This window comes from Chrysemys picta, chromosome 6, assembly GCF_011386835.1.
Source record: "Chrysemys picta bellii isolate R12L10 chromosome 6, ASM1138683v2, whole genome shotgun sequence".
NCBI lineage: Eukaryota > Metazoa > Chordata > Testudines > Emydidae > Chrysemys > Chrysemys picta.
Window position 1 is genome coordinate 5,772,744 of NC_088796.1, and position 21,462 is coordinate 5,794,205.

The 21,462-nt window shown below is 47.0% G+C and overlaps 1 protein-coding gene across 1 annotated transcript; it reads left to right on the forward strand.

Annotated features, from left to right (window-relative positions):
* The first annotated feature begins 435 nt into the window (after nt 1–435).
* On the forward strand, nt 436–19,453 carry AQP3 (aquaporin 3 (Gill blood group)). Its single transcript, XM_005296205.4, has 6 exons — nt 436–644; nt 12,077–12,203; nt 14,311–14,448; nt 14,781–14,899; nt 15,773–15,990; nt 16,711–19,453. Exons 1-6 carry the CDS (start codon nt 537–539, stop codon nt 16,877–16,879), a joined length of 879 nt encoding a protein of 292 aa, XP_005296262.1. The 5' UTR covers nt 436–536; the 3' UTR covers nt 16,880–19,453.
* The last annotated feature ends 2,009 nt before the right edge of the window (nt 19,454–21,462 follow it).

The following is a 21,462-nucleotide window of genomic DNA, read 5'->3' on the forward strand; positions in this document are numbered from 1 at the left end:
AGTCACCAAGAAGCTGACAACCTACAGTCAGCTCTGGTAGGGAGGAAAACAGAATTCATTGTATTGTCAAGAGGTGACTCTGCACATGCAAGTTCAGCTGCTGTGTTTGTATAGGTGGGACTTCTTGGCTCATCTGAATTGAGAGTGGGGCAGATTCAGTTGTATGTGCTGTTGGAAGAGCACGGAAATAATGCAATCAGGATGCGGAGGTCTCTGCGCAGTTCTCCCCCCCCCCCCTTCAGTCTCCTTGCGGAGCTCCTGACACTCGTGCGTCTGCAGCCTGCTTATATGAGTAATAATAATTAAAAAAAAACAAGCAAACCACCCCCTCAGTCCCATGCTGAGAACAAAAAGTTGCAGTCGAAGAGAGGGTGGGAGGGGTGTGGTTACTTAGGGGCGGTGTTTCAGGGATATCTCAACTTATTTATAAGCAAAGCCAGGGCTGCCAGGATTAGAGTTACACACCGGGCTGAAGAGCTGAAAGCTAGCCAGTCATCTCTGTGCCAAAGCAGGGCTAGAAGGAAATCTCAGCCACGATGGGGAGGCAAAAGGAAGTTCTCGCTAGAATTGGAGAGATGCTGAGGATCAGAAACAAACTAGTGAGGCAAGCACTGGCCGAGTGCCTGGGGACCCTGATTCTGGTGGTAAGTCTGCCTTTTACTACTTACAATACGGTTGTGGTTTTTTTGAAACCTTTTTATTAAGGCGTAGTTGCAATAAAAACGTTAACATACTACATCATACGGTGCTTATTCAGGACCAGGTTAATATTCCACGAACCGGCTAAGATTCCAGCTTCCTGGTTGAGTTCTGTTTAATTGCAGTAATTTGGGTGCAAAGTTAACGTGACATGACAAAGGAGTCACCTTCATCCCTGGAATTTACACCAGTGATGAAACTGACCAGAGGACTCACGGGGTCTAGAGTAGTAAACCCCTGATGTTCTGTGTGAAATGATGTATGAAAGTTAGTAACCAGTCAGTTTTAGAGTTGCTTCCAATTTGATGTATGAATCTTTTGAAGTATTGAAAGATTTCACTTTCTGTATGTATTAGCAGCAGAGTAGACCCAATAAGGAGGCACATGTGTGAACAGCAAGTGTATTACTGGAAGGAAATTGCTCTCACACCTCTATGTATTTCTCTGATCCTGAAACTGTCTGAACTTTAAAGAACCTTTCAAGAGCCATCTAAAGGAGAGAAGATGCATGAAGGGGACAGTTCCTCTTCTTGGATTGTTTTTCTTAAAGCATCATTTTAAAAATGTGCTGGTGTTGAAACAGTTCTCAACAGCCTGTCCTGGGATCAAGTGAGAGGGGGAATAGCAGGGCTGTTTTGTGGCTCACTGCAAAATACTAACCCAGTCTGACGGGATGGCTGAATGCCTACCTCTGCTTGCCCCATGTCTAGGATCGGGGAGCGGGCCCCCATCATATGTCTCAATGGTAAATAGACACAAACGATTCAGTGCTTAGACCCCAGGACAACAGGTGCCTTGGTGAAAGGGTTCAAACCTGAGTACCTAAAGTTGTGAACCTGCGTCTATAGCTGGGCATTTAAATCAATAAGTGACCCGATACAGGGAGGAGAGCTGAGCTCCACCACTGCAATCTAAGGGTATGTCTACACCGCAGCGGCACGGCTCCAGTGCTCCAGCTATGCCTCCGTAGTGCAGATGCTTCCTACCACAGCGGAGTGCTGTGGTTAATTCACCTGTCTGAGGGGCAGTACCTAGGTTGACAGAATAATTCTTCCATCGACCTAGCTGCATCTACATTAGGGGTTAAGTCAACCTAACTACTGTGCTTAAGGTGAGAAATTTTCCACGTAGCTAAGTGTGAACCAGGCCTAATTCCATAGTAGTTGCTAGTACTCAGCATCTCTGAAAATCAGGACAATGGTTTAAGTGGCTAAATATGGATATAGATGTCTTGCGCTATTTGAAAATGTTGGCCCTTCCAGATATGGTAGGTAGGTATATAGATGACTCTGCAGACAGGTGTAATTTGCTAGTACTGGCTGGTTAATGTTTGTGCATCACTTTGAAGATATGTGATCAGATTCTAATCTCATTTACCAAGGTGTAAATCCCCAGCAATTTCATCAACTTCAGCTGAGCTACTGTGGATGGATATCAGTTGAGATCAGAATTGGTTCGGAAATTATTCAGTAGCTGGACTAGCTAAGGGTGGTGGCAGCTTTGAAAAGCTCTATGCACCTCCAGCCACCTCCCGTAAATGGAAAGACACAGCCTCTTGTATTTTAAAAAGCAACAGGGGCAGAGAGGCGGATGTATCTTCTGTAAATCTCGCTGCTCAAGAGAAACAGTAAAATGTTACCCGCTCTAATGGGGCCGCTATGTTTCCCATAGCATAATTGTTGTATCTGCAGAAAGACCAGCTTTTGCAATAGCTACTTGCAACAAGTGGCCATGCTTTGCTTTGAAAGGATTATTTGGAATAAGGACGGGCAGGAGCTGACTGAATCATTGTGCAGTTTCTCTCTGTGAATCACCTGTGCTATTTGGCAAGGAAAGAAAATCAAGCTCATTCCAGCTGCTCAGAGCGTGATCCAAAATCCCCTGGCATTTGGGGTGTGTGTGTGTGTGTGTGTGTGTGTGTGTCTTGGATTTGGATCAGGCCCCTCCTGTACAGGAAAATCCATGTGTTCTTCTAGGGGCTTTAGGCAAAAGCTGGTGAAAGTGGCAATGGGAACAACCCGAGGCACATCACCTGTTGTGTTTTACTAGCCCTAATGAGCAGAGGAGGCAAGGCATTCATGGGTCAGTGGTTCGGACAGAGCTTCCGGAAACGGTTACCAAAGAAAAGGCAGGATTTAGAGTCAGGCTGGCAGACTCTGAACTCATGCTTACAGAGTTTGTGGAAATGACAAAACACTTTTTTTACAACTCCTCTTGGAAATACATCTGCTGAAGATAGATAGCAGGGCTCTGCCTGTAGGGGTGGGAGTGGGCTTCACACATGTCATGGATTGCATTGGAATCTGGGGTTCGGAGCCAGGAGCACCTTCCAAAGAGATTCAATGCAGGGAGGCTGCTTTGCTCCACACCCCACGCTGTTTCCTGCTTCAGTCTCCCCTCACATCGTTAAGTGTATTTAGAGGCTGTATTTAATGCAGTGGGATCTCTGGCTGTCAAAGATGAGGCAGGAAAGGGCCATTTCGAAAGGCGGATTGATGATTCCCTTCTTGCTTTTTTCAGTTTGCTCTCAATCCCAGATCATCCCTTGTTCTGGGGTCTGACTGGAACAAAAAGGGCTTGAAGTCAGAGTCTCTGAGAACATTAGCCCATATTTTCCTTTCCATGTAAGTCTGGCAGCAGGTAGGGTTGGTTAATCCTGGGATAGGAACCGATCACATGCATCTGCCTATGGTCCTTCCCATCCCCAGCTTTGAGCCCACTGACTACCTTTTTCCTGTGAATATACTCAGACCCGTTTCTGAGTCTGGCAGTCTCCACTGGAGGAACAATGCTGTCTGGTGGGAGCACACCCTGGGTAGCTAAGCTGCCCTTCTGAGAGTCCCAGCAGGCTGACTCTCACCCGGCTGGTGTGTGGAGTGGTGCATGTGATCATGTGTAAGTGAAATATGTTTATTTTTATAGGGTCATTTTTAACCATCCACAGAGCCCAATCCCAGCTTCTGTTTGCACCCATAACTTTCATTAACATCAGTTGGGGTTTTGGCTGTGCAAGGGATGTAGGATCAGGCTCAGAGTTGGCTGGATTTGTCCCCATCTCTCCAGGTTTAGTATACATGCAGATTAATATTGAGGGTCGGCTTAAGGTTTGCTCCTGTTCTCACTGAGGTCAAACTTCCATTGACTTCAACAGGTGTAGGACTGTGCACGTAACATTAGACCTGCGCTTTGTAATGGAAGATTTGTGACACCCAAAGGCACTGGGCGTGATCCCAGTTTCTCCCCAACAGATCTCTCGCCTTTGGCTGGCACAAAGATCACAGCGCCAAGAGAGGCACCTTACCCTGCAACAAATGTCTTTGTACCTGGTACAAAAACACTGTACAGGAAGCATGTCAAAAATGTTCCTTCTTCATAGAAAATCAGGGAAATCGTGCAGCAAAAGAAGCTGAGGAAATTAGTTGAACTTACCTAAAGATTCCAGTCACTGCCACCTCTCTTCTCATTTTAGGAGGGGGCGATTTACGCCCCACTGCTTCTGCAGTTCAACACATTATTAAGATCTTTTTTTCCTACTTCGCCTTCCTTCTTGCCTGCTCCAAAGCGCCACCTACTGGCAATAGTTAAGCAATGCAAATATCAAACGAATTTCACAAGTCGGCTGTTTGTATTATTACTGTAGCAGCCAATTAAAAAAAAAAAAAATCCATCAGCCCAGCTTTTTCCACCCGGCTTAAATGTAAAAGGGTTGCAACTGTTACATTGCTACAGACCTGCTTTGTTTTAGATACCGGAGCTAGCTAAAAGGCCAGACTTTGTATCCTTCATATCTGGCTGGTACAATAGTTCGGCTCTCTGACGGACTTTGCATGGTGGATTAGCTGGTTTTCACTGTTGTTTAGGCACAAGGAAGGAACAAAGAGCAGTTTTGAATCCGACTCCGTTGGTCATTCTTCAAACAGGACTGGTGTGATGAAAGACTTTACTGTTACAAATTGGAACTTCATGGTTGTAACTATGCCACATGCCATGGAAACCTAAATTTCATAGTGTGACTGTAGGGATAAAAGTAAAGGAGAATCTCCTTCAGTTGTTAGCAGTATAGGGCCTATGAAACATAGTTAAACTGTTCTGATTCCATCCAGTACAGGGCAGCAGTACTCAGACATACTAGGCAGTTTGTTACACCATATTTGCTTTATATAGGACTTGGAAAGGCTGGTTTGCTTTCAGACTTGCTAAGCATGGCCCTTGCATTATGTTAATATTTTGCTAGAGTTTTAAAAACTTAAGTGTAAATTCAATCAACTTCGAGCACCAGCAAAAATATCACATGCAGGTCATAATACCACAGTGCTGAAAAAGTGGTTGTAGTGGGCGTGTCTTGTGGGCAAGGAAGTCATTTAATGAAATGGCAATAACACCACCTTCCCTCTAGTGCCTTCCATTTGAGGATCTCAAAGCACTTCACAAGCACTAACGAGGCCACCCCCACTCCAGTGAAGTAGGGAGTGTGATTTCCCCATTTTACAGATGGGAGAAATGAGGCACAAATTAACAGCCTGATCCTGTGCCCACTGTACTCAGTGTCTTCCTTCCTTGCTGCAGGATCAGGCCTTAAATGACTTGACCAAGACATCGTGGGAAGTCTGTGGCAGAGCTAGAAATGGCACTCTGGTCTCCTGACCCTTCGTCCTGTGCATTCGCCTTTCTACCACAAATCAGTGGGGAATGGTTGAGCTTGCTTTAGTGGGGAAAAAAGTAGCCTCTACATTCTGTCTTAACAGACTCTTCCAATGCTATTTGTTATAACTTTCTCATATGGGGTGAAATTCATGCCCTGTGCAGGGCGCCAGCCCAAGATCTGCCCACCACATTAAACCCCATTTAAACCGTCTTATCTCTTGAGTTCTTCGGTGGTGCATAAGTCTTGGGCTGCGCTTCTGCACAGGGAGTGAATTCCAACTCTTATGCAGAAAGACTCTCCCTCATCCCTCTCCCCCCTTTTCACTGGGATAGCTGCTGCAGTATGGCTCTGAACACATTGAATATAACTGTGCTAGGTAGGGGGCAGGCCGACTAGCTGATCTATATAGCCTGAAGAGTTATGAATTCAAAGCTATGAACGCATATAGATTTGAACTTTAAAGGGAGACAGATTTGAAGCTGAGCAGGGCCCAAAGCCCCTGGCAGCTTCTGCACTTATTCTGCCATCGGAGACTGCCACTGACATGTGGCTCGCAGTATTCGGCCGTCATAATAGGCCACTTGAGTTGCTCCCAAAACTCCATGGAGCCAGATTCTGCCCTCAGCGGCACCAGCACCACCCCTCTGACTCACTGCCGCGTGTGTAGCTAGGACAGCCATGAAGGAAGCCAAAGGGAGGCTTTGCCTTGACCTCAGTGGGCTTTCAATCAAGCCATGGCTTTGCAAAAGAAGAGTGACCAGGGCGTTAGAGCCAGCTGCAGGATGAGGGCCCCAGACCCTCCCAGCCTCACCCATTTGGATGGAGAGTCCCTCGTTTGGGCTCCGGCTTTAACTCTCATTGTGACTGGGCGTTTAACTCTCCTGTGCTGCACGGAGCTGCTTCAAATCTCCCTCATTCAACCTGTCATCACAGCTCAAGAGTTTTCAACAGCCTTATTCAGGCGGCTTGGCTGCAACCCGATCTGAATCTCCTTCCCATTCATTGGTGCAATTATGCTAGATTTACACAAGGTTCATTGCCTAATCCGTGCTCTATTTGCCTGCTGAAGAGAAAAGTTGTTACTCCGCCGATAACATTCCTGCTGGGTCGGGTTGTGCCAATGCTACAAAGCGTTCCCAGATTAATCCAGGGATCAGGGCCATGTAAGTTCAAGAGCAAATACATTCAGGTCTTTTGTGGCTCCTTTGAAGGTGCAAAGAGCAGCCACTAGGCAGGGAAAGGTTAATCAGAGAGCTGTTGTGTAGAAGAATGCCAGTGATTATCCCTTCTTGAGTGTGCAAACAGAGTCACCCTTCTCCGGAGCTGTTTATAAACCCATCGGTTACGTAATCTCTACAGTATTATTTACCCATTTCTGTTTCCTGCCAAAGTCTTGTACTACCTTCCTTAGTCAGCTCTGGACCTTTCCCATCTCAGGCCTTTCTCTGCTAAGAAAGGTGTGGTTTTTTTAATCTCAGGGCAGGTCCACATGCCCACTTATGTTGATATAAAGTACGTTGCTCGGGGTGTGAAAAAGCCACCCCCCTAGCGATGCAAGTTACACCGACCTGCGCCAGTGTGGACAGGACTCTATAGGACTGGGCAGTATTCCTCCCTAAAGTGCTGCAGCTGCTGCTTTGGATCCCCCTAGTGGTACATCTGCTGCATTACACTGCCTTTGGTGCTCAGATGCCGTGGTGATGAGTGCCCTGTCAGCGTCTAAGCCAAAGCCCTTTGAAATCAGTGCAGAGAGATTCCCATGGACTTCAGCAGGTGCGGAATCAGTCCCTACATGCCTAGATAGACACATACATAGACTCATAGAAATGTCGGACGGGAAGGGACCTTCTACAAGTCCAGCCTCCTGCGCGGAGGCAGGACAAAGTAAACCTAGTTCATCCCTGACAGTGGCTGGTGTTTGTCCAACCTGTTCTTATAAACCTCCAGTGATGGGGATTCCACAACCTCCCTTGGAAGCCTGTTCCAGAGCTTAACTACCCTTGTCGTTAGGAAGTTTTTCCTAATATCCAACCTAAATCTCCCTTGCTGAAGATTAAGCCCATTCCTTCTTGTCCTACCTTCAGTGGACACAGAGAACAATTGGAGTACTTGTGGCACGTTAGAGACTAACAAATTTATTTGAGCATAAGCTTTCGTGGGCTACAGCCCACTTCTTCGGGTGCATAGAATGGAACATATAGTGAGGAGATATATATACACATGAAGAGAACATGAAAAGATGGGAGTTGTCCTACCAACTCTAAGAGTCTAATTAATTAAGAGAAAAAGCTTTTGTAGTGATAATCAAGATGGCCCATTACAGACAGTTTGACAAGAGGTGTGAGAATACTTAACATGGGGAAATAGATTCAATGTGTGTAATGACAACTGATCATTGTCCTCTTTATAACAGCCCTTAATACATTTGAAGACAGTTATCAGGTCGCCCCCATCAGTTTCCTTTTCTCAAGACTAAACAGGCCCAGTTGTTTGAACCTTTCCTGACAGATCAGGTTTTCTAAACTTTTGACTGTTTTTTGTTGCTCTCCTCCGGATGCTCTCCAATTTGTCCACAACTTTCCTAAAGTGCAGTGCCCGGAATTGGACACAATACTTCGGCTGGTGCCTGACCAGTCAAATGCATAGATTTAACTTAATAAATACCTGTGGGAGTACGGTTAATACTTCACTGTGAAGTGGTTTAGTACATTTTATTAATACTCCTAAAATAATCATTTCAATCGTCCAGCGGAGCACAAGGGACATGAAATACAATAGCAGACCATGCGAGAGTGCGTGATGCAAACCTTGATACCGGAGCTTTTTATTTCTATGGCGTGTGTGACATTTTATTGGTAAGGTGAAAATGCTGGAGCTGGGGTAGCTAGTTAAAGTTCAGCTTCTCCATATTTCACACACATCATCCCTAGCAGCAGGTTGCTATGGAAAACGTCTCGCCATGGCCCTAGTGAATTGCATTTAGAGCCTAGTCAATGTGGCTAGACTCCAATGATGCTAGACTCCAGCCTGAGCCCAGACATCTCCACAGCAAGCCCGCATGTCTAGCAGCTGTGTGGCCTAGGGTGACCAGATGTCCCGATTTTTTACACTTGCTATCTGGTCACCCTAGTGTGGCCACACCCACAGTAATCTGCGTGACAACAAATCATTTGCTGGAGCAGCCATGGTGAGTGCAATTTGAAATGATTCCTAGGGCCAAATGCAACTGATAGAAAGGTGTGTGGGGGGGTGTGGCTGTGCTGTGAGTGTGTCTTGTGGAAGCCACTGGGATCAAGATTCGGCTTGGTTTGCCGGGGCCCAATAAAAATACAGACATGCACAGCAAAAGCAGAATTTGGCCCTAAATGCCAGCCTGCCTGCCTCTCTTCTGTGCTTGTAGGGCCAGATTTTCTCAGTGGCAGATTAGCCATTAGGCTAACGGGGCTCGTGCTCAGGGGCCCCAGCCAATTGGAGGACCCCAGAAAAATGGGCGTCCCCATGCCCCAACCCACTCAGCCGCCCATCTGGTGCTCCTGCCAGGGAGTGGGGGGGGAAGCTCCCCAGCAGGAGGGCCGGGCGGGGGGGACTGCAGGCAGAAGGGGTAGGGAGGGGCCCCCACTTGCTCTGGCCCAGGGCACAACAAAAGCTTAATCCGCCTCGGATTGCGTTACACTAGCTTTACCGCATTGGCCCCGTAACCAGGGCCGACGAGGGCGGGGGAAGCCAGTACAAATTACCGGGGCCCGGCAGTCCGGAAGGGGGCCCGGAGCCTGGCTTCCCCGGCTTCCCCCCTCTCATCGGCCCTGTTTAGCCGGTCCGCCCTTGCTGGGGGGCCCGAAAATTTTTTTTCACCGGGGCCTGAACCCACCCTCGGCAGTCCTGCCCTTCCCCAGACTTTTGAGCACTCATGTAGAGGTGCCGTGTGGCATTTTGCCTGACTGGTAGGCACTGCTCAGGACAAGCCAGGGGTTTATCACCATTCATGGGGGAAATGGGTATTAAAATCTCATCCACTGGCAAATTTGGAATTTCTCCAGGCTGAGATCAAAGGGCTTAGTGGGAAATGTGGGATAATTTTGCACTGTGGTTTTCTGCAACCTAAATGTATGTAGATTACTAGCAAACCCCATCAATTTGCAGGACTGCCAGTTCCTTAAGCATGAGGAAAATAAATATTTGCCTAACAAAATAACCCTGAATAAATAAAAAGAAAGAAAGAGACACACTCCAGACATTACAGCTTTGAATGCCCTCAATCCACTCCCTGTGCGTGGCCACACAGGGCAGCTGAAGGGACCACTTGAGAGAGGAGCACAACAACAAGCTACAGTAGCAACCAAACCTTCAGCTAACATTATCTTGGAAGCGATTTAAGTGTCCAAAAGGAAAGGGAAGATTTTCCCATTAGCTCACTGGCTAGTAATTGTTGGCTTCATAACGCATGTCAGATTTCACCCTCAGTGCTCCACTGAGCACAGACTGGAAAGAGTCTAGTGGTTACTGCACAGGAATGGGAATCAAGATGCTTGAGGTCTGTTTCTAACTTTGCCACAGGCCTCCTCCATCCCTGCTTCCCCAGCTGTAATGTCCGGGTAATAGTTCTTCCCCTTCCGCCTAGGGGCTGTAGATCTCTTTGACACCCTTGGTGACAGTCACTCATCAAAGGGCAAAATATTGTAACATGTCTGGGGTCACTTAGCTGGGGCTTCACCGCAGCAATTCTGCTGCTCACTCAGTATTTAGTGGGGTTGGTACTCAGAGCCTTCTGGTCCCAAAGCACAGTGCGCTAAAGGAGAACCGCTTCGAGCAGTGCGGGGTCTATGACGCGCAGACGAGGAGATCTCATTCCATCCAGTAAAGGGTGCTCTGCATCCACCCTAGCCAGTTCATCGCAGTACCATTGTAGGTTCCTTTGTTGTTTTCCTTATCTGCAACCTGAGTCTGTGTTGGTGGAGACCTGGGCTCTTTAGTTCAGAGGGACTTAGGTGTGGGAAGTCCATCTAGTGAGTCAACCTGGAGTCTATCTGACCATTCCAATCTTTGGCAGGAGATAGCAGGGCACGGTGTTTATTTTATTACTCATTCATCAGCTGTCAATTGTATGGGAGAAGAGAGGTTACATGGGTTGGATTCTGGGTCTGATACCTTGCTCCCAGGGTTGGCAGCTGGCTGCATCCTTCAGCCCTAAGGGGGAAGAGCCATGTGTCACTAGTAATGGAAGAGGCTTCAGGCCCTGGATCTGAGCATCCCTGAACTTTAGGAGGAAGTCAGGATACAAGCTCTGGGTCCTCTGTGTAATTATAAGGAGGCAGCCCAACACAACAGCAGAGCCTGATGCTGAGCGGAGCTCATGTTCTGCAGTGTAAATCAGGAATAACTCCACTGAAGCCCTTGGAGATACACCGGAGATCAGGATCTCCCCCCGTGGGTTAAATATAAGCGAATGATTCAGACACCAGCAATTAGTCTGAAATGGGCTGGGTTGCTAGCGAGGTGGAGCGGGACAAGGAGGAGAGAGAGCCGTTGAGCTCTTGGACATGGGCCGGAAATGAGGGATTGACCCGAGCAAACATCCTTGGGCTGCAGCTCGCTTCCTCCCTTCACTGCAAGCAAACAGCCCTTATCACCCTGCGCAAATAACCGCCCGCTCACCAAATACTTTCCAGTCCCCAGCCCTGGGAAGGAAGAGGCGAGGCACAGCGCCTCTCGCAATGCCAGAGCCAAGGTGTAATTTACGAGGTGCCTGGAATTGAAGCGTTTAATGTCTGTGGTTGTCTTAGGCAGGTTTGTGTTATGTGCAGCATGAAGCTCCCTAAGCAGGTTTGTGGGTCTAGCGTTTGAGCTGCTTTGTTAATACTAGCACCAACTGATGGTGGACAATGTTCTTACACCATCCAGGCTTTGCCTTGCTGACAGCTGCATACCAGCACCTGTGCTGCTGGGAACTCCTTATATCAAGGGTATTGTCCTTACAATGTTTTCCAGCCATGTATAGTCATCTTTGTAAATGCCAGCAAACTATGAACTGATCCTGTTTCCAGTCCAGACCCCAAACATCCACTGATTTCAGTTCCATATAAAGAAGGACAGCAGGCTAGGGACAGTAGGTTTAAATGCATCACATAATGTCCCTAGGTGTGGTAGGCAATGGAGAAAACAGAGATGCAGGGCAGAATGGTTGAAAGTTGGAGGTCTTGGGGGGGAAGATTTTGATGGTTGGAGAGATGCATCTTGGAGTGGGAGGCTTTGGGAAGGGTTAAGGAATCAGCTAGGTGCAGATAATCAGGAAAGGGAGTTGGTGGAAGCAGCCTTGAGGAAGGATGTACCAACTGCTCTGGAGAAACAAGGAGAAGTGGAGACAGAAAACAGTCTGGTGTTTTAAGAGACCAGGGAATTGGCTAGAGGCAGCAAAGAGGGGTTTGGAGAAGACTGGCAAGCCTATGGAGGATCTTGAACACCAAAAGGGAGAGTATTTTGTAGGCTTCAGAAGATGGAGGTGGTCAAGTCCCTAGCAAATTCATGACCCTGCTCCCTGGCATTTTCCACCCAAGCCAGCAAGCTTCCCTGCAGCCTTTCCCATTTTGTACTACAGCACAAGCGCACATAGTGGAGTTGGTCACGGACTTGGGCTGGAGAACTCAAGTGGAAAGCACTCAGGAGTCCTTGGCCAGTTTCTCGCTCCTGAAAGAAAACCCACTGGGCCAGTTTTGATCAGTTCTTTTCTTCTTTCAGTTGTTTGGCTGTGGCTCGGTCGCTCAGATCGTGCTCAGTAGAGGAACCCACGGAGGCTTCTTGACTGTGAACCTGGCCTTCGGCTTTGCTGTTACACTTGGAATTCTGATAGCAGGGCAAGTGTCAGGTACGTGGCTTCCACTTCACGGCTTTGCTGCAAACCTAGGGCTCCCTCTTGCTGTAAGCTCCCGGCCATGCACAGTTGGGGATCCAAAGGTCAAAGAGCATTGCTTCATAGTTAGGGCTCTACCATATTCACGGTCCATTTTAGTCAATTTCACGGGCATAGGATTTTGAAAATCATAAATTTCATGATTTCAGCTATTGAAATCTGAAATTTCACGGTGTTGTAATTGTAGGGGTCATGACCCAAAAAGAAGTTTTGGAGGAATCGCAAGGTTATTGTAGTGGGCGTTGCGGTACTGCTACCCTTACTTCTGCGCTGCTGCAGGTGGCGGTGCTGCCTTCAGAGCTGGAAAGCTGGAGGGCGGCGGCTGCTGGCCGGGAGCTCAGCTCTGAAGGCAGCGCTGTTGCCAGCAGCAGCGCAGAAGTAAGGATGGCATTGTATGGTATTGTCACCTTTACTACTGCACCGCTGCTTGCAGAGCTGGGCCCTCAATCAGCGGCCATCACTCTCCAGCTACCCAACTCTGAAGGCAGAATCGCAGAAGTGATGGTGGTATGGTATGATATTGCCACCCTTACTTCTGCGCTTCTGCTGGCGGATCACTGCCTTCCGAGCTGGGTGTCCGGCCAACAGCCGTCGCTCTCCAGCCGCTCAGTTTTGAAGGCAGCGCAGATGTAAGGATGGCAATACTGCAACCCCCCTAAAATAACCTTGTGACCTTTAAATTTATAGCATAGCATAGGGTAAAAGTACACAAAAGACCAGATCTCATGGTCTGTGATGCGTTTTTCGTGGCCGTGAATTTGGTAGGGGCCTATTCATAGTTAATAACATAGTTTCTTCTCTGTGTGCATGCAACCGACGAACCCAAAATGAGGCGAGAATAGAACCCTTTGTTGGTCATTTGTTTCTCAATACTTCTTGCTCTTTGCAACTGTCCACCCACCCTGTTGCTGAATGCCTGCTTCTGGCACAGGAGACACGACTGAGTGGACACGACTATCACTGTTGGAAGTCAATGGCATAGATAGATAGATAGATAGATAGATAGATAGATAGGTAGATAGATAGATAGAGGGGGTGTATGGTGATAGATAGATAGATAGATAGAGGGGGTGTATGGAGGATAGATAGATAGAGGGTGTATGGTGATAGATAGATAGATAGATAGATAGATAGATAGATAGATAGATAGATAGATAGATAGAGGGGGTGTATGGGGATAGATAGATAGAGGGGGTGTATGGAGGATAGATAGATAGATAGATAGATAGATAGATAGATAGATAGATAGATAGATAGATGGGTGTATGGTGATAGATAGATAGATAGATAGATAGATAGATAGATAGATAGATAGATAGATAGATAGGTGTATGGAGGATAGATAGATAGATAGATAGATAGATAGATGGGTGTATGGAGGATAGATAGATAGATACATAGATAGATAGATAGATAGATAGATAGATAGATAGATGAGTGTATGGAGGATAGATAGATAGATAGATAGATAGATAGATAGATAGATAGATAGATAGATAGATAGATAGATAGATGGGTGTATGGAGGATAGATAGATAGATAGATAGATAGATAGATAGATAGAGGGGGTGTATGGAGGATAGATAGATAGATTTAGAGAGAGCAACTTATTCTTGCTGAGAGCCTCACTGGGTCATAGAAATTAGAGATGGAAAAAGGCCTATTAGAGCATCTAATCCTTTCCCCAGTCCCGTTCCCTGCAGTATGTCCTCAAGGGCTTTATCCAGTGTGTTTCCCTAAAGACCAGGTATTGCCTAGCTCTGGGCACGTGGATTAACCCATATCTTCCAATGAAGAGGGCCACATATCTGGCCTGGCTTTCAGCAGCTGCACCTCCTTCAAGGGTTTCAGTGGGGCTTAGAATGCCTATGGGCCTTGTGCTGCTGTTCTGGTGGGTGAATTTGATCCGGAGGGTGTTGTCACACACACAGTCCCAGAGTGCACCAGCAGCTGCGCTTTTTACATGAATGCAGGCGCGTCTTTCTGAACGTGTTGGTCCCTTTCCATGTATTCTGGGCCAGATCCTGCACTCAGAACGCACTAACGAGAAACTCTTTCCCAGGTGGCCACTTGAACCCTGCTGTAACTTTTGCTCTGTGCCTCATGGCCCGGGAGCCGTGGATTAAGCTGCCTATTTACATCCTGGCACAAACCATCGGTGCTTTCCTAGGAGCGGGCATCGTCTTTGGCTTGTACTTTGGTAAGTGAACAAACCACTCGGCTTTTATGCCGTCCCTCCTCACTCTGTTCTCTTACGCTGTGAAAAGCATCTTCCTCGTTCAAATCGGAGCATTTTCCTGTGGTTGGGTTGTTGGCCATCCTAGTATCTCTGCGCTTTTCCAGGGTGATCCCGCATTCAAAGCTCCCCAAATCAATCGGAGGGCCCCGTGTAACGTCTTCACCTGGGGCAGATGACTTGATTCACCAGATGACTTGTTAGGCTTCCCAAATAACACCCCCCGCCCCGGATTCTGCTGGGTTGTTGAACAATCAGGCGATGAATGACTGACCCAACCCTGTTTCCCATTCTAGATGCCATATGGGCTTTTGGCAACAACCAGTTGTTTGTATTGGGACCGAATGGCACCGCTGGAATTTTTGCCACATACCCGTCTGATCATCTGAATGTATTGAATGGATTCTTTGACCAGGTAAGAGAGTTGGGGGTGCTGGTAAGAGACCTTGCAGGACAATCCTGGCCCTCTCACTCAATTTCAAGAGGAACAATGCTGCGTTTCCTGGGATTTAGATCAGTGATATTCACCAGTCGGGACCCAATAATCCACTGGTCAGCATGAGGATCAGAGTGCAGGGGTATGCCTGGGTACAGGAGGGTTTAATGGTATAGGTGGCCAGGACACTAGGGCTAAGACCCAACTCTAGTAAAAAGTGCCCTAGGACCTTTAATGATCACACGAGGGCAGAACCCTGGTTTGATTTCTCTCCAGAAAAGTGGCGTCTTCCAACACACAGTGCCGCTATGCTGGGGCATACCTACAGAAGGAATAGTAGCATGGGGGAATCATGAATATGGATCTCTGTGGTACCTTGGTCTCCTTCTAAGTGTCAACCCTGACTGACCTTGTTTAGCTTGTGAGATCCTAGCCTGAGCTGGTATCACTGCAGGCTGTTAGAGGACTATTTAATGTCCCCCTTGCAGTGCAGTCTCTCCCATTGACGCTGCTAAGAATGCGTCCTTAGACTCATGGGAACTCAAAGACCCAATGTCTTTCTACTCCTATGTAGCCTTACTGAGAAAGAGACATTCTCTGCTCCAGATGTTTCCATGAGGCTATTGTTAAGGGTGGGTTCTTTTCTGGACATGTTCCCTTTGCCGTAGTATTCCCCACTTTGTATTCCCTTTGGTGTTCCTTGCGCTTAATGAGATCACATCCTTCACTATGCCTGTTCGTCACTCCAGAGGATAAGTTCTAAACATGCAGCGTTCCACCCAGTAGCTGCATGACTTTGTTAAAAGACTGATCAAACCTTAACCATGTCTCTCTCCCTCCTTTTCCTGCTAGTTCATTGGCACGGCATCCTTGATTGTTTGCGTCTTGGCTATTGTGGATCCCTACAACAACCCTATCCCCCGGGGCCTAGAGGCGTTCACTGTTGGCTTTGTGGTCCTGGTTATCGGGACGTCCATGGGCTTCAACTCCGGATACGCCGTCAACCCAGCCAGGGACTTCGGGCCTCGTCTTTTCACCTCCATTGCTGGCTGGGGCACAGAAGTATTTTCGTAAGTGTTTTCTCCATGGCGCGTGGGTTACCTAGATCTGATGGGATCAAGGCACACGGTGGCCAAAAAGTAACTCACCCAAGCACTTCTGGACGTGGCCATCAGAAAGGGACACCTAAGCAGTCTCTGCATTTTGAGGCACCTTTGGGTCACATTAAAATTCCTAAAAGGCATTCATCTCCCTGGAGATTTCCTGAGCAATGAGAAACAGCCGGAGCAGAGCCCTTTCCAGAGATCATAGCTTATGCCCTGGCATTGCTATCGAGAAGTAGGCCTAGGAGCAAGATGGGAAGGGCAACTGTTCCCTGAACATAAGCTCGTTTGGAGACTGTCGTGGCTATTGCCAAATGGAAGCGATGGGGAAATAACAGGGGCCGGGGAAAGTCCTCTCCCTACTGGCGTGGGTGGGACAGCACGGACAGCTCTCTGAAAAGGCTGCATTCGTGCTCACTCTTAGGAAGTCACTGCTTTCTGTTAGGGTGACAGTGAAGCCAAAGAGAGCTCCAGTTCTCTGGGTCATTCAAGCACAGGGATGAACATTTTCAAAAGGACCTAGATGACTTAGGTGCCTACATCCCATTTTCAAAAGGCCCTCGGGCACTTAGGAGCCTTTGTCCGATTGAAAGTCATTGGGAATATTCTGAGATGCCCAGGGTTTGGGTTATTCTGGTTGATGTCCCACTACCCATTCCTCATCTCTCATTTTCTTGTGTCTTTCAGTACTGGCATGCAGTGGTGGTGGGTCCCGATCGTGGCCCCTTTCCTCGGGGCAGTTGCTGGAGTGCTGGTTTACCAGCTGATGATTGGATGCCATGACGAGCCGTCTCCACCATCCACTGAGCAGGAAAATGTCAGGTTGGCCAACGTGAAGCATAAGGAAAGGGTCTGAGGAGGCTGGCAGATATGGACACTTTTCACAGGATTGCAGGAACCAAAGAAGAGAAGGAGAAGAAGGAGGAAGATTCAAGAACAACAAGAGACTCCACTTCTTGAGATATTCTATCCTAGTTTCTTTGTACACCTTGATGCGTTTGCTTTAGAAATTTGCCCATGAGCCTTTGCCAAAGGCACCGTATAGTCTTATCCTGGTAAAAGGGGGTTGGCAGTGCAGTCAAGTGGTTAGAGCTCAGACCTGACTCAGGCAACCTGAGTTCTAATCCGGCTGTGCTACTGGCTTACTGCATGACCTCGGGCAAATCACTTCCCTTCTCTGAGCTTGTTTCTCCATCGGCAGGGTGGGGATGAGGAGACCTCCTCACACGCACCTTTATAAAGGGCTTTGAGATCAACAAATGAAAATATCTAAATGCAAAAGAGAAGCGGGCGGTTGCAGTCTGCTGTTGAATTCATTCCTGGTGTAACTCCACTAAGGTCAATGGTGTTACACTAGGGATGACCATAGCCCATTAAATCTGTAGTGCATGCCATTAATAGCATAGCATTCAGATCCACATCAGCCAGGCTTTGCCTAGGTATAACGTCACAATAGAGAGAAAGCAACAATGCACTGGACTTTAATTTACCTTGACAAGCCCACTTCCCATGGATATTTGATCCTCAGCGTTCACTGGGTCATTGAAGACAAGATTTAGGAAAACACTAATCCACCAGAAGCTTGCCTGGGAAAGCTGCCTTCCTGAATGTATTAGCGATTCTTACTCATTAGAGAGGCTTATACAGGATTCCAAGCTTATAGGCATGTTTAATTGAAAACATGGTGCTTGACTCTCGCTAAGGCTGTGTTTGTTCAGGTAAATTTCACATTAGCTTTATGTACATAATGCCAGCACAGGGAAGAGTTAATTCAAGGGTGACATAAGGCAGCTGTCTTGTTATCATTGCATTTTCAAAGTACAGTCATGTTGACAGAGAAATTCCAACGCCCATGTTATTAGAACATTTTTGATGCCCATGGCACCACGATGTAAGAGCATCTCAATTCCCATGGTGCCACGTTGTAACTCCAATACTCATGGCATCATTACAGGTTTCAGAGTAACGGCTGTGTTAGTCTGTATCCGCAAAAAGAAGAACAGGAGGACTTGTGGCACCTTAGAGACTAACAAATTTATTAGAGCATAAGCTTTCGTGGACTACAGCCCACTTCTTCGGATGCAGTGGGCTGTAGTCCACGAAAGCTTATGCTCTAATAAATTTGTTAGTCTCTAAGATGCCACAAGTACTCCTTTTCTTCTTTTTTCATGGCATCATGTTATTCGATTGTCTTTGAGATCCAGGATGCCATCTTGGCAGATAATCTCTAGTTCCCATTGTGCCATTCTATTTGACCTTCTTTGGTACCAGTGACAGCATATTGTCCCTCTCTGATTCCCAAGGCATCATATTATTAGAGACCCCTTTGATAACTGTTCCTTTAATGCATGAATTCCTTTTAATAGGTTTCTCGTATGCAGTACATATTTACAGTCAGTAAAACTTTGTATTCTTTCGTGCTTTTTTTTGTGCGTGTCGATATTGAGATTGTAAAATCACTGTGTCAATTTTATTTTGTTTATTTTTAAACCATTTCCAGTAAACATTGACACTTGGAAAGGCATCAGTGACAATAACATGCCTGTTAAAGTGCTCTCGCCCCCTTTCGTCTCTTGAGAATCTGTAAAAGGAAAGGGAAATTTACCTGTATTGGGCACAGTAGCTGAGTGCTACCTTCATGCTGTATTCCGTTCCTTCTGAATTGTATTTTAGAGTGCTAAGGTGAGGTTATGCAAAGATCAGGGATATGGGAGGGACCTTTTGCAGATGTAAAATCATGAACCTACTCTTGTTAATACAAAAAACAAGAAGCCAACCCATAGAGTGCACTGGGAATTGGTTCACAGATTTGCTGAAAGACAAGGAAAAGCACAGGATGAAATGAACCGAGGCTGGCTTTGAACACCCTTTAGAAATGAAGAGCATCATGTTCTTGCTTATATCAGAGGAGCAGTTATAGTAGAGGAAATAAAAAGAACTTTCTTTGAATCTCAGCTCATTTCAGTCTAATTTGGAAGAGATTAACCCTATTCTAGGTGCATATGCAGATTCAAGGTCAAGAGATGTCTGTTCCATGTGCAACAAAGATCCGTATGGCAACCCTATAAGGATGGTAGATTAGAGAGTGGTTTAGGCTACACAAAATCTTAGTACACGGTTTTAGAACTATTAACTAAAGAGGGAAAAGGAAGTCGCAATGTTACATTCAGATGGCACCTTCCACAGCAGCTGGCATTCCTATCAAGTTGTAGTCCTGTTTGCACTCATGTTAGATACCTGGAAAGAAAATTGTTGGGAAAGCTATTCTTTTAGTTTGTGCGTTACTGTCAAAAATAGAGTCCTCTTTCCTTCTTTCATACTTCAATGTCAAAACAATGAGTACTTTTGAAGATACCTCTTCACCACTTTGTTCAACTGTAAATGTCCTCGTAAGCTTTTGTAATAAATTTATTTTGAAATAAGAACAAAATCTACTATTATAAAACACACTTTTTTTTTTTAACAGTGAGGATAATTACTGGAACAGATTGCCAATCGTTGTGGTGGATTCTCCTTCATTTGGAGTCTTAGGTCTGGTCTACACTGGGGGGGGGGAAGAGGGGGGAATCAACCTAAGATACGCAACTTCAGCTACGAGAATAGCATAGCTGAAGTCGACGTATCTTAGGTCGACTTACCCCGTGTCCTCACAGCGCAGGGTGGACTGCCGCTGCTCCCCCGTTGACTCCGCTTCCGCCTCTCACCGCAGTGGAGTACAGGAGTTGAGGGCAGAGCGATCGGGGATCGATTATTCGCGTCTACACTAGACGCCATAAATCGATCCCTGATAGATCGATCACTACCCGCTGTAGTGTAGTGTAGACGTACCCTTAGTGAAGACTGGATGTCTTTCTGAAAGAGATGTTCTAGTTAAACTGCAAGTTATCAGAGTAGATGCAGGAATCACTGGGCCTGGGTTACACAGGAGGTCAGATTGGATGAGTGTAAGAGTCCCTTCTGGCCTTACAATATATGAAATCTGGGAAAGTGAAGTACCCAAGTATTACCTTTCCTTTCCTGACTTTCAGCCTGGTTTAGAGTATGATGAAGATTAATACTGATCAGTGGAATATCAGATGTCTATTTGTAATTCTCCCAGCTACAGCAATGAACCGGTGCTTCTAGTCTCCACAATTTGAAAGTGAATACAATACCTTTTATGCAGCACTCTTTACTCCAGAGGCTCCCAAAGTGAATTAGCTGATATGCAAAATTATGGGTCCAGTTCTCTCGCGCTGGTGTAAATCTGGAGCAACTCCACTGAAATGGAGTTAAATTGGCTTAGTTAAAATCAGAATCAGGACCTACATGTACAGGGACCATTTTAGCCATCACTGACATGCAGCCACTTCTGGGGAGCAACACAGCAGCAGTTCAACTGAGGTTGTACTTCAATTTATTTTAGGGGCAGGAAGTGACAAAGAATAATGCATCCAACTGAAACTGCAGGGTGGGGGAGGTTCAGGAAGGCAGGCTGCATCTATGTGGCCAAATCAGGATGTTTTTAGGTTACAAATGCAGTGACACACAGCAAACTGAAACATCAAAAGAGGAAACGTGCCAAGGAGGAGCTTATTTGATGGGTTGCTGGCCTGACATGTATTTCTCCAGGGAGGGAGGTGCAGCTAGGCTGGACAGATGGATGTGGGGGAGAAAGCAAGGGTGGGGGGAATACATGATGCAGCTGAACTGATGAAGGAAAGGAGTCCTGGCAGATGGAGGCTAAAGGGATGTCTATACTGCAAAAAAATCTCTGTAGCAACGAGACTCAGAGCCTGGTTTGCCTGACTTGGGCTCGCACTATGAGGCTAAAAAGTGGCATAGACGTTTCCACTCGGCCTGGAGCCCAGGCTCTGAAACACAGTGAGCCCAAGCAGAAACCTCTGCATGGCTATTTGTAGCCCAGTGGTGTGAGTGCTGCTAGACTGACTCACTTGATCCGGGCTCTGAGACTCACTGCCATGGGTGGGGGGTTGCAGTGTAGATGTACCCTAAGTGGCTAGAGCGTCAAAATTTTATTCTAGACTGACTAATCCTTCTGCGGCTGCTGTTGGCCTAGCCCTTACACTATGGGGAGCAACTCTAGGGAGAGACAGAAACTATCTAGCTGGCTAGATGCCCTCCGCTGACCCGGGCACTGCGTGGTGATCAAGTGGCATGTGTGAGACGCATGGGGGCGTGTAGGGTTGTTGAGGGGGTGGGATGCTGAGTGCTCAAGCATCTACTAAGGGCTTGTCTCCCTGTGACGGGGCAGCCCCGCCCCGCACTAGCCCCAGCTGCGTCAGACCAGTAGCTCAGGCGGCAGAAGACCCGCCCCGCTCGTACTGGGCATGCTCCAAATGGTCTGGGAGTATAAAAGGAGGCAACTCAGCTCAGTCTGGGCTGGCGGCTACAGGGGAGAGACCTACCCGGGAAGCGCCTGCGGAGGACCAGCCACCA

What these genes read in the sequence shown, in the direction of transcription:
- AQP3 (XM_005296205.4), top strand. Translation starts at nt 537, where the DNA reads ATGGGGAGGCAAAAGGAAGTTCTCGCTAGAATTGGAGAGATGCTGAGG. An exon ending in TGGGGACCCTGATTCTGGTG is followed by an intron (nt 645 to 12,076) that starts GTAAGTCTGCCT and finishes TTCTTCTTTCAG; the next exon opens with TTGTTTGGCTGTGGCTCGGT. An exon ending in GATAGCAGGGCAAGTGTCAG is followed by an intron (nt 12,204 to 14,310) that starts GTACGTGGCTTC and finishes ACTCTTTCCCAG; the next exon opens with GTGGCCACTTGAACCCTGCT.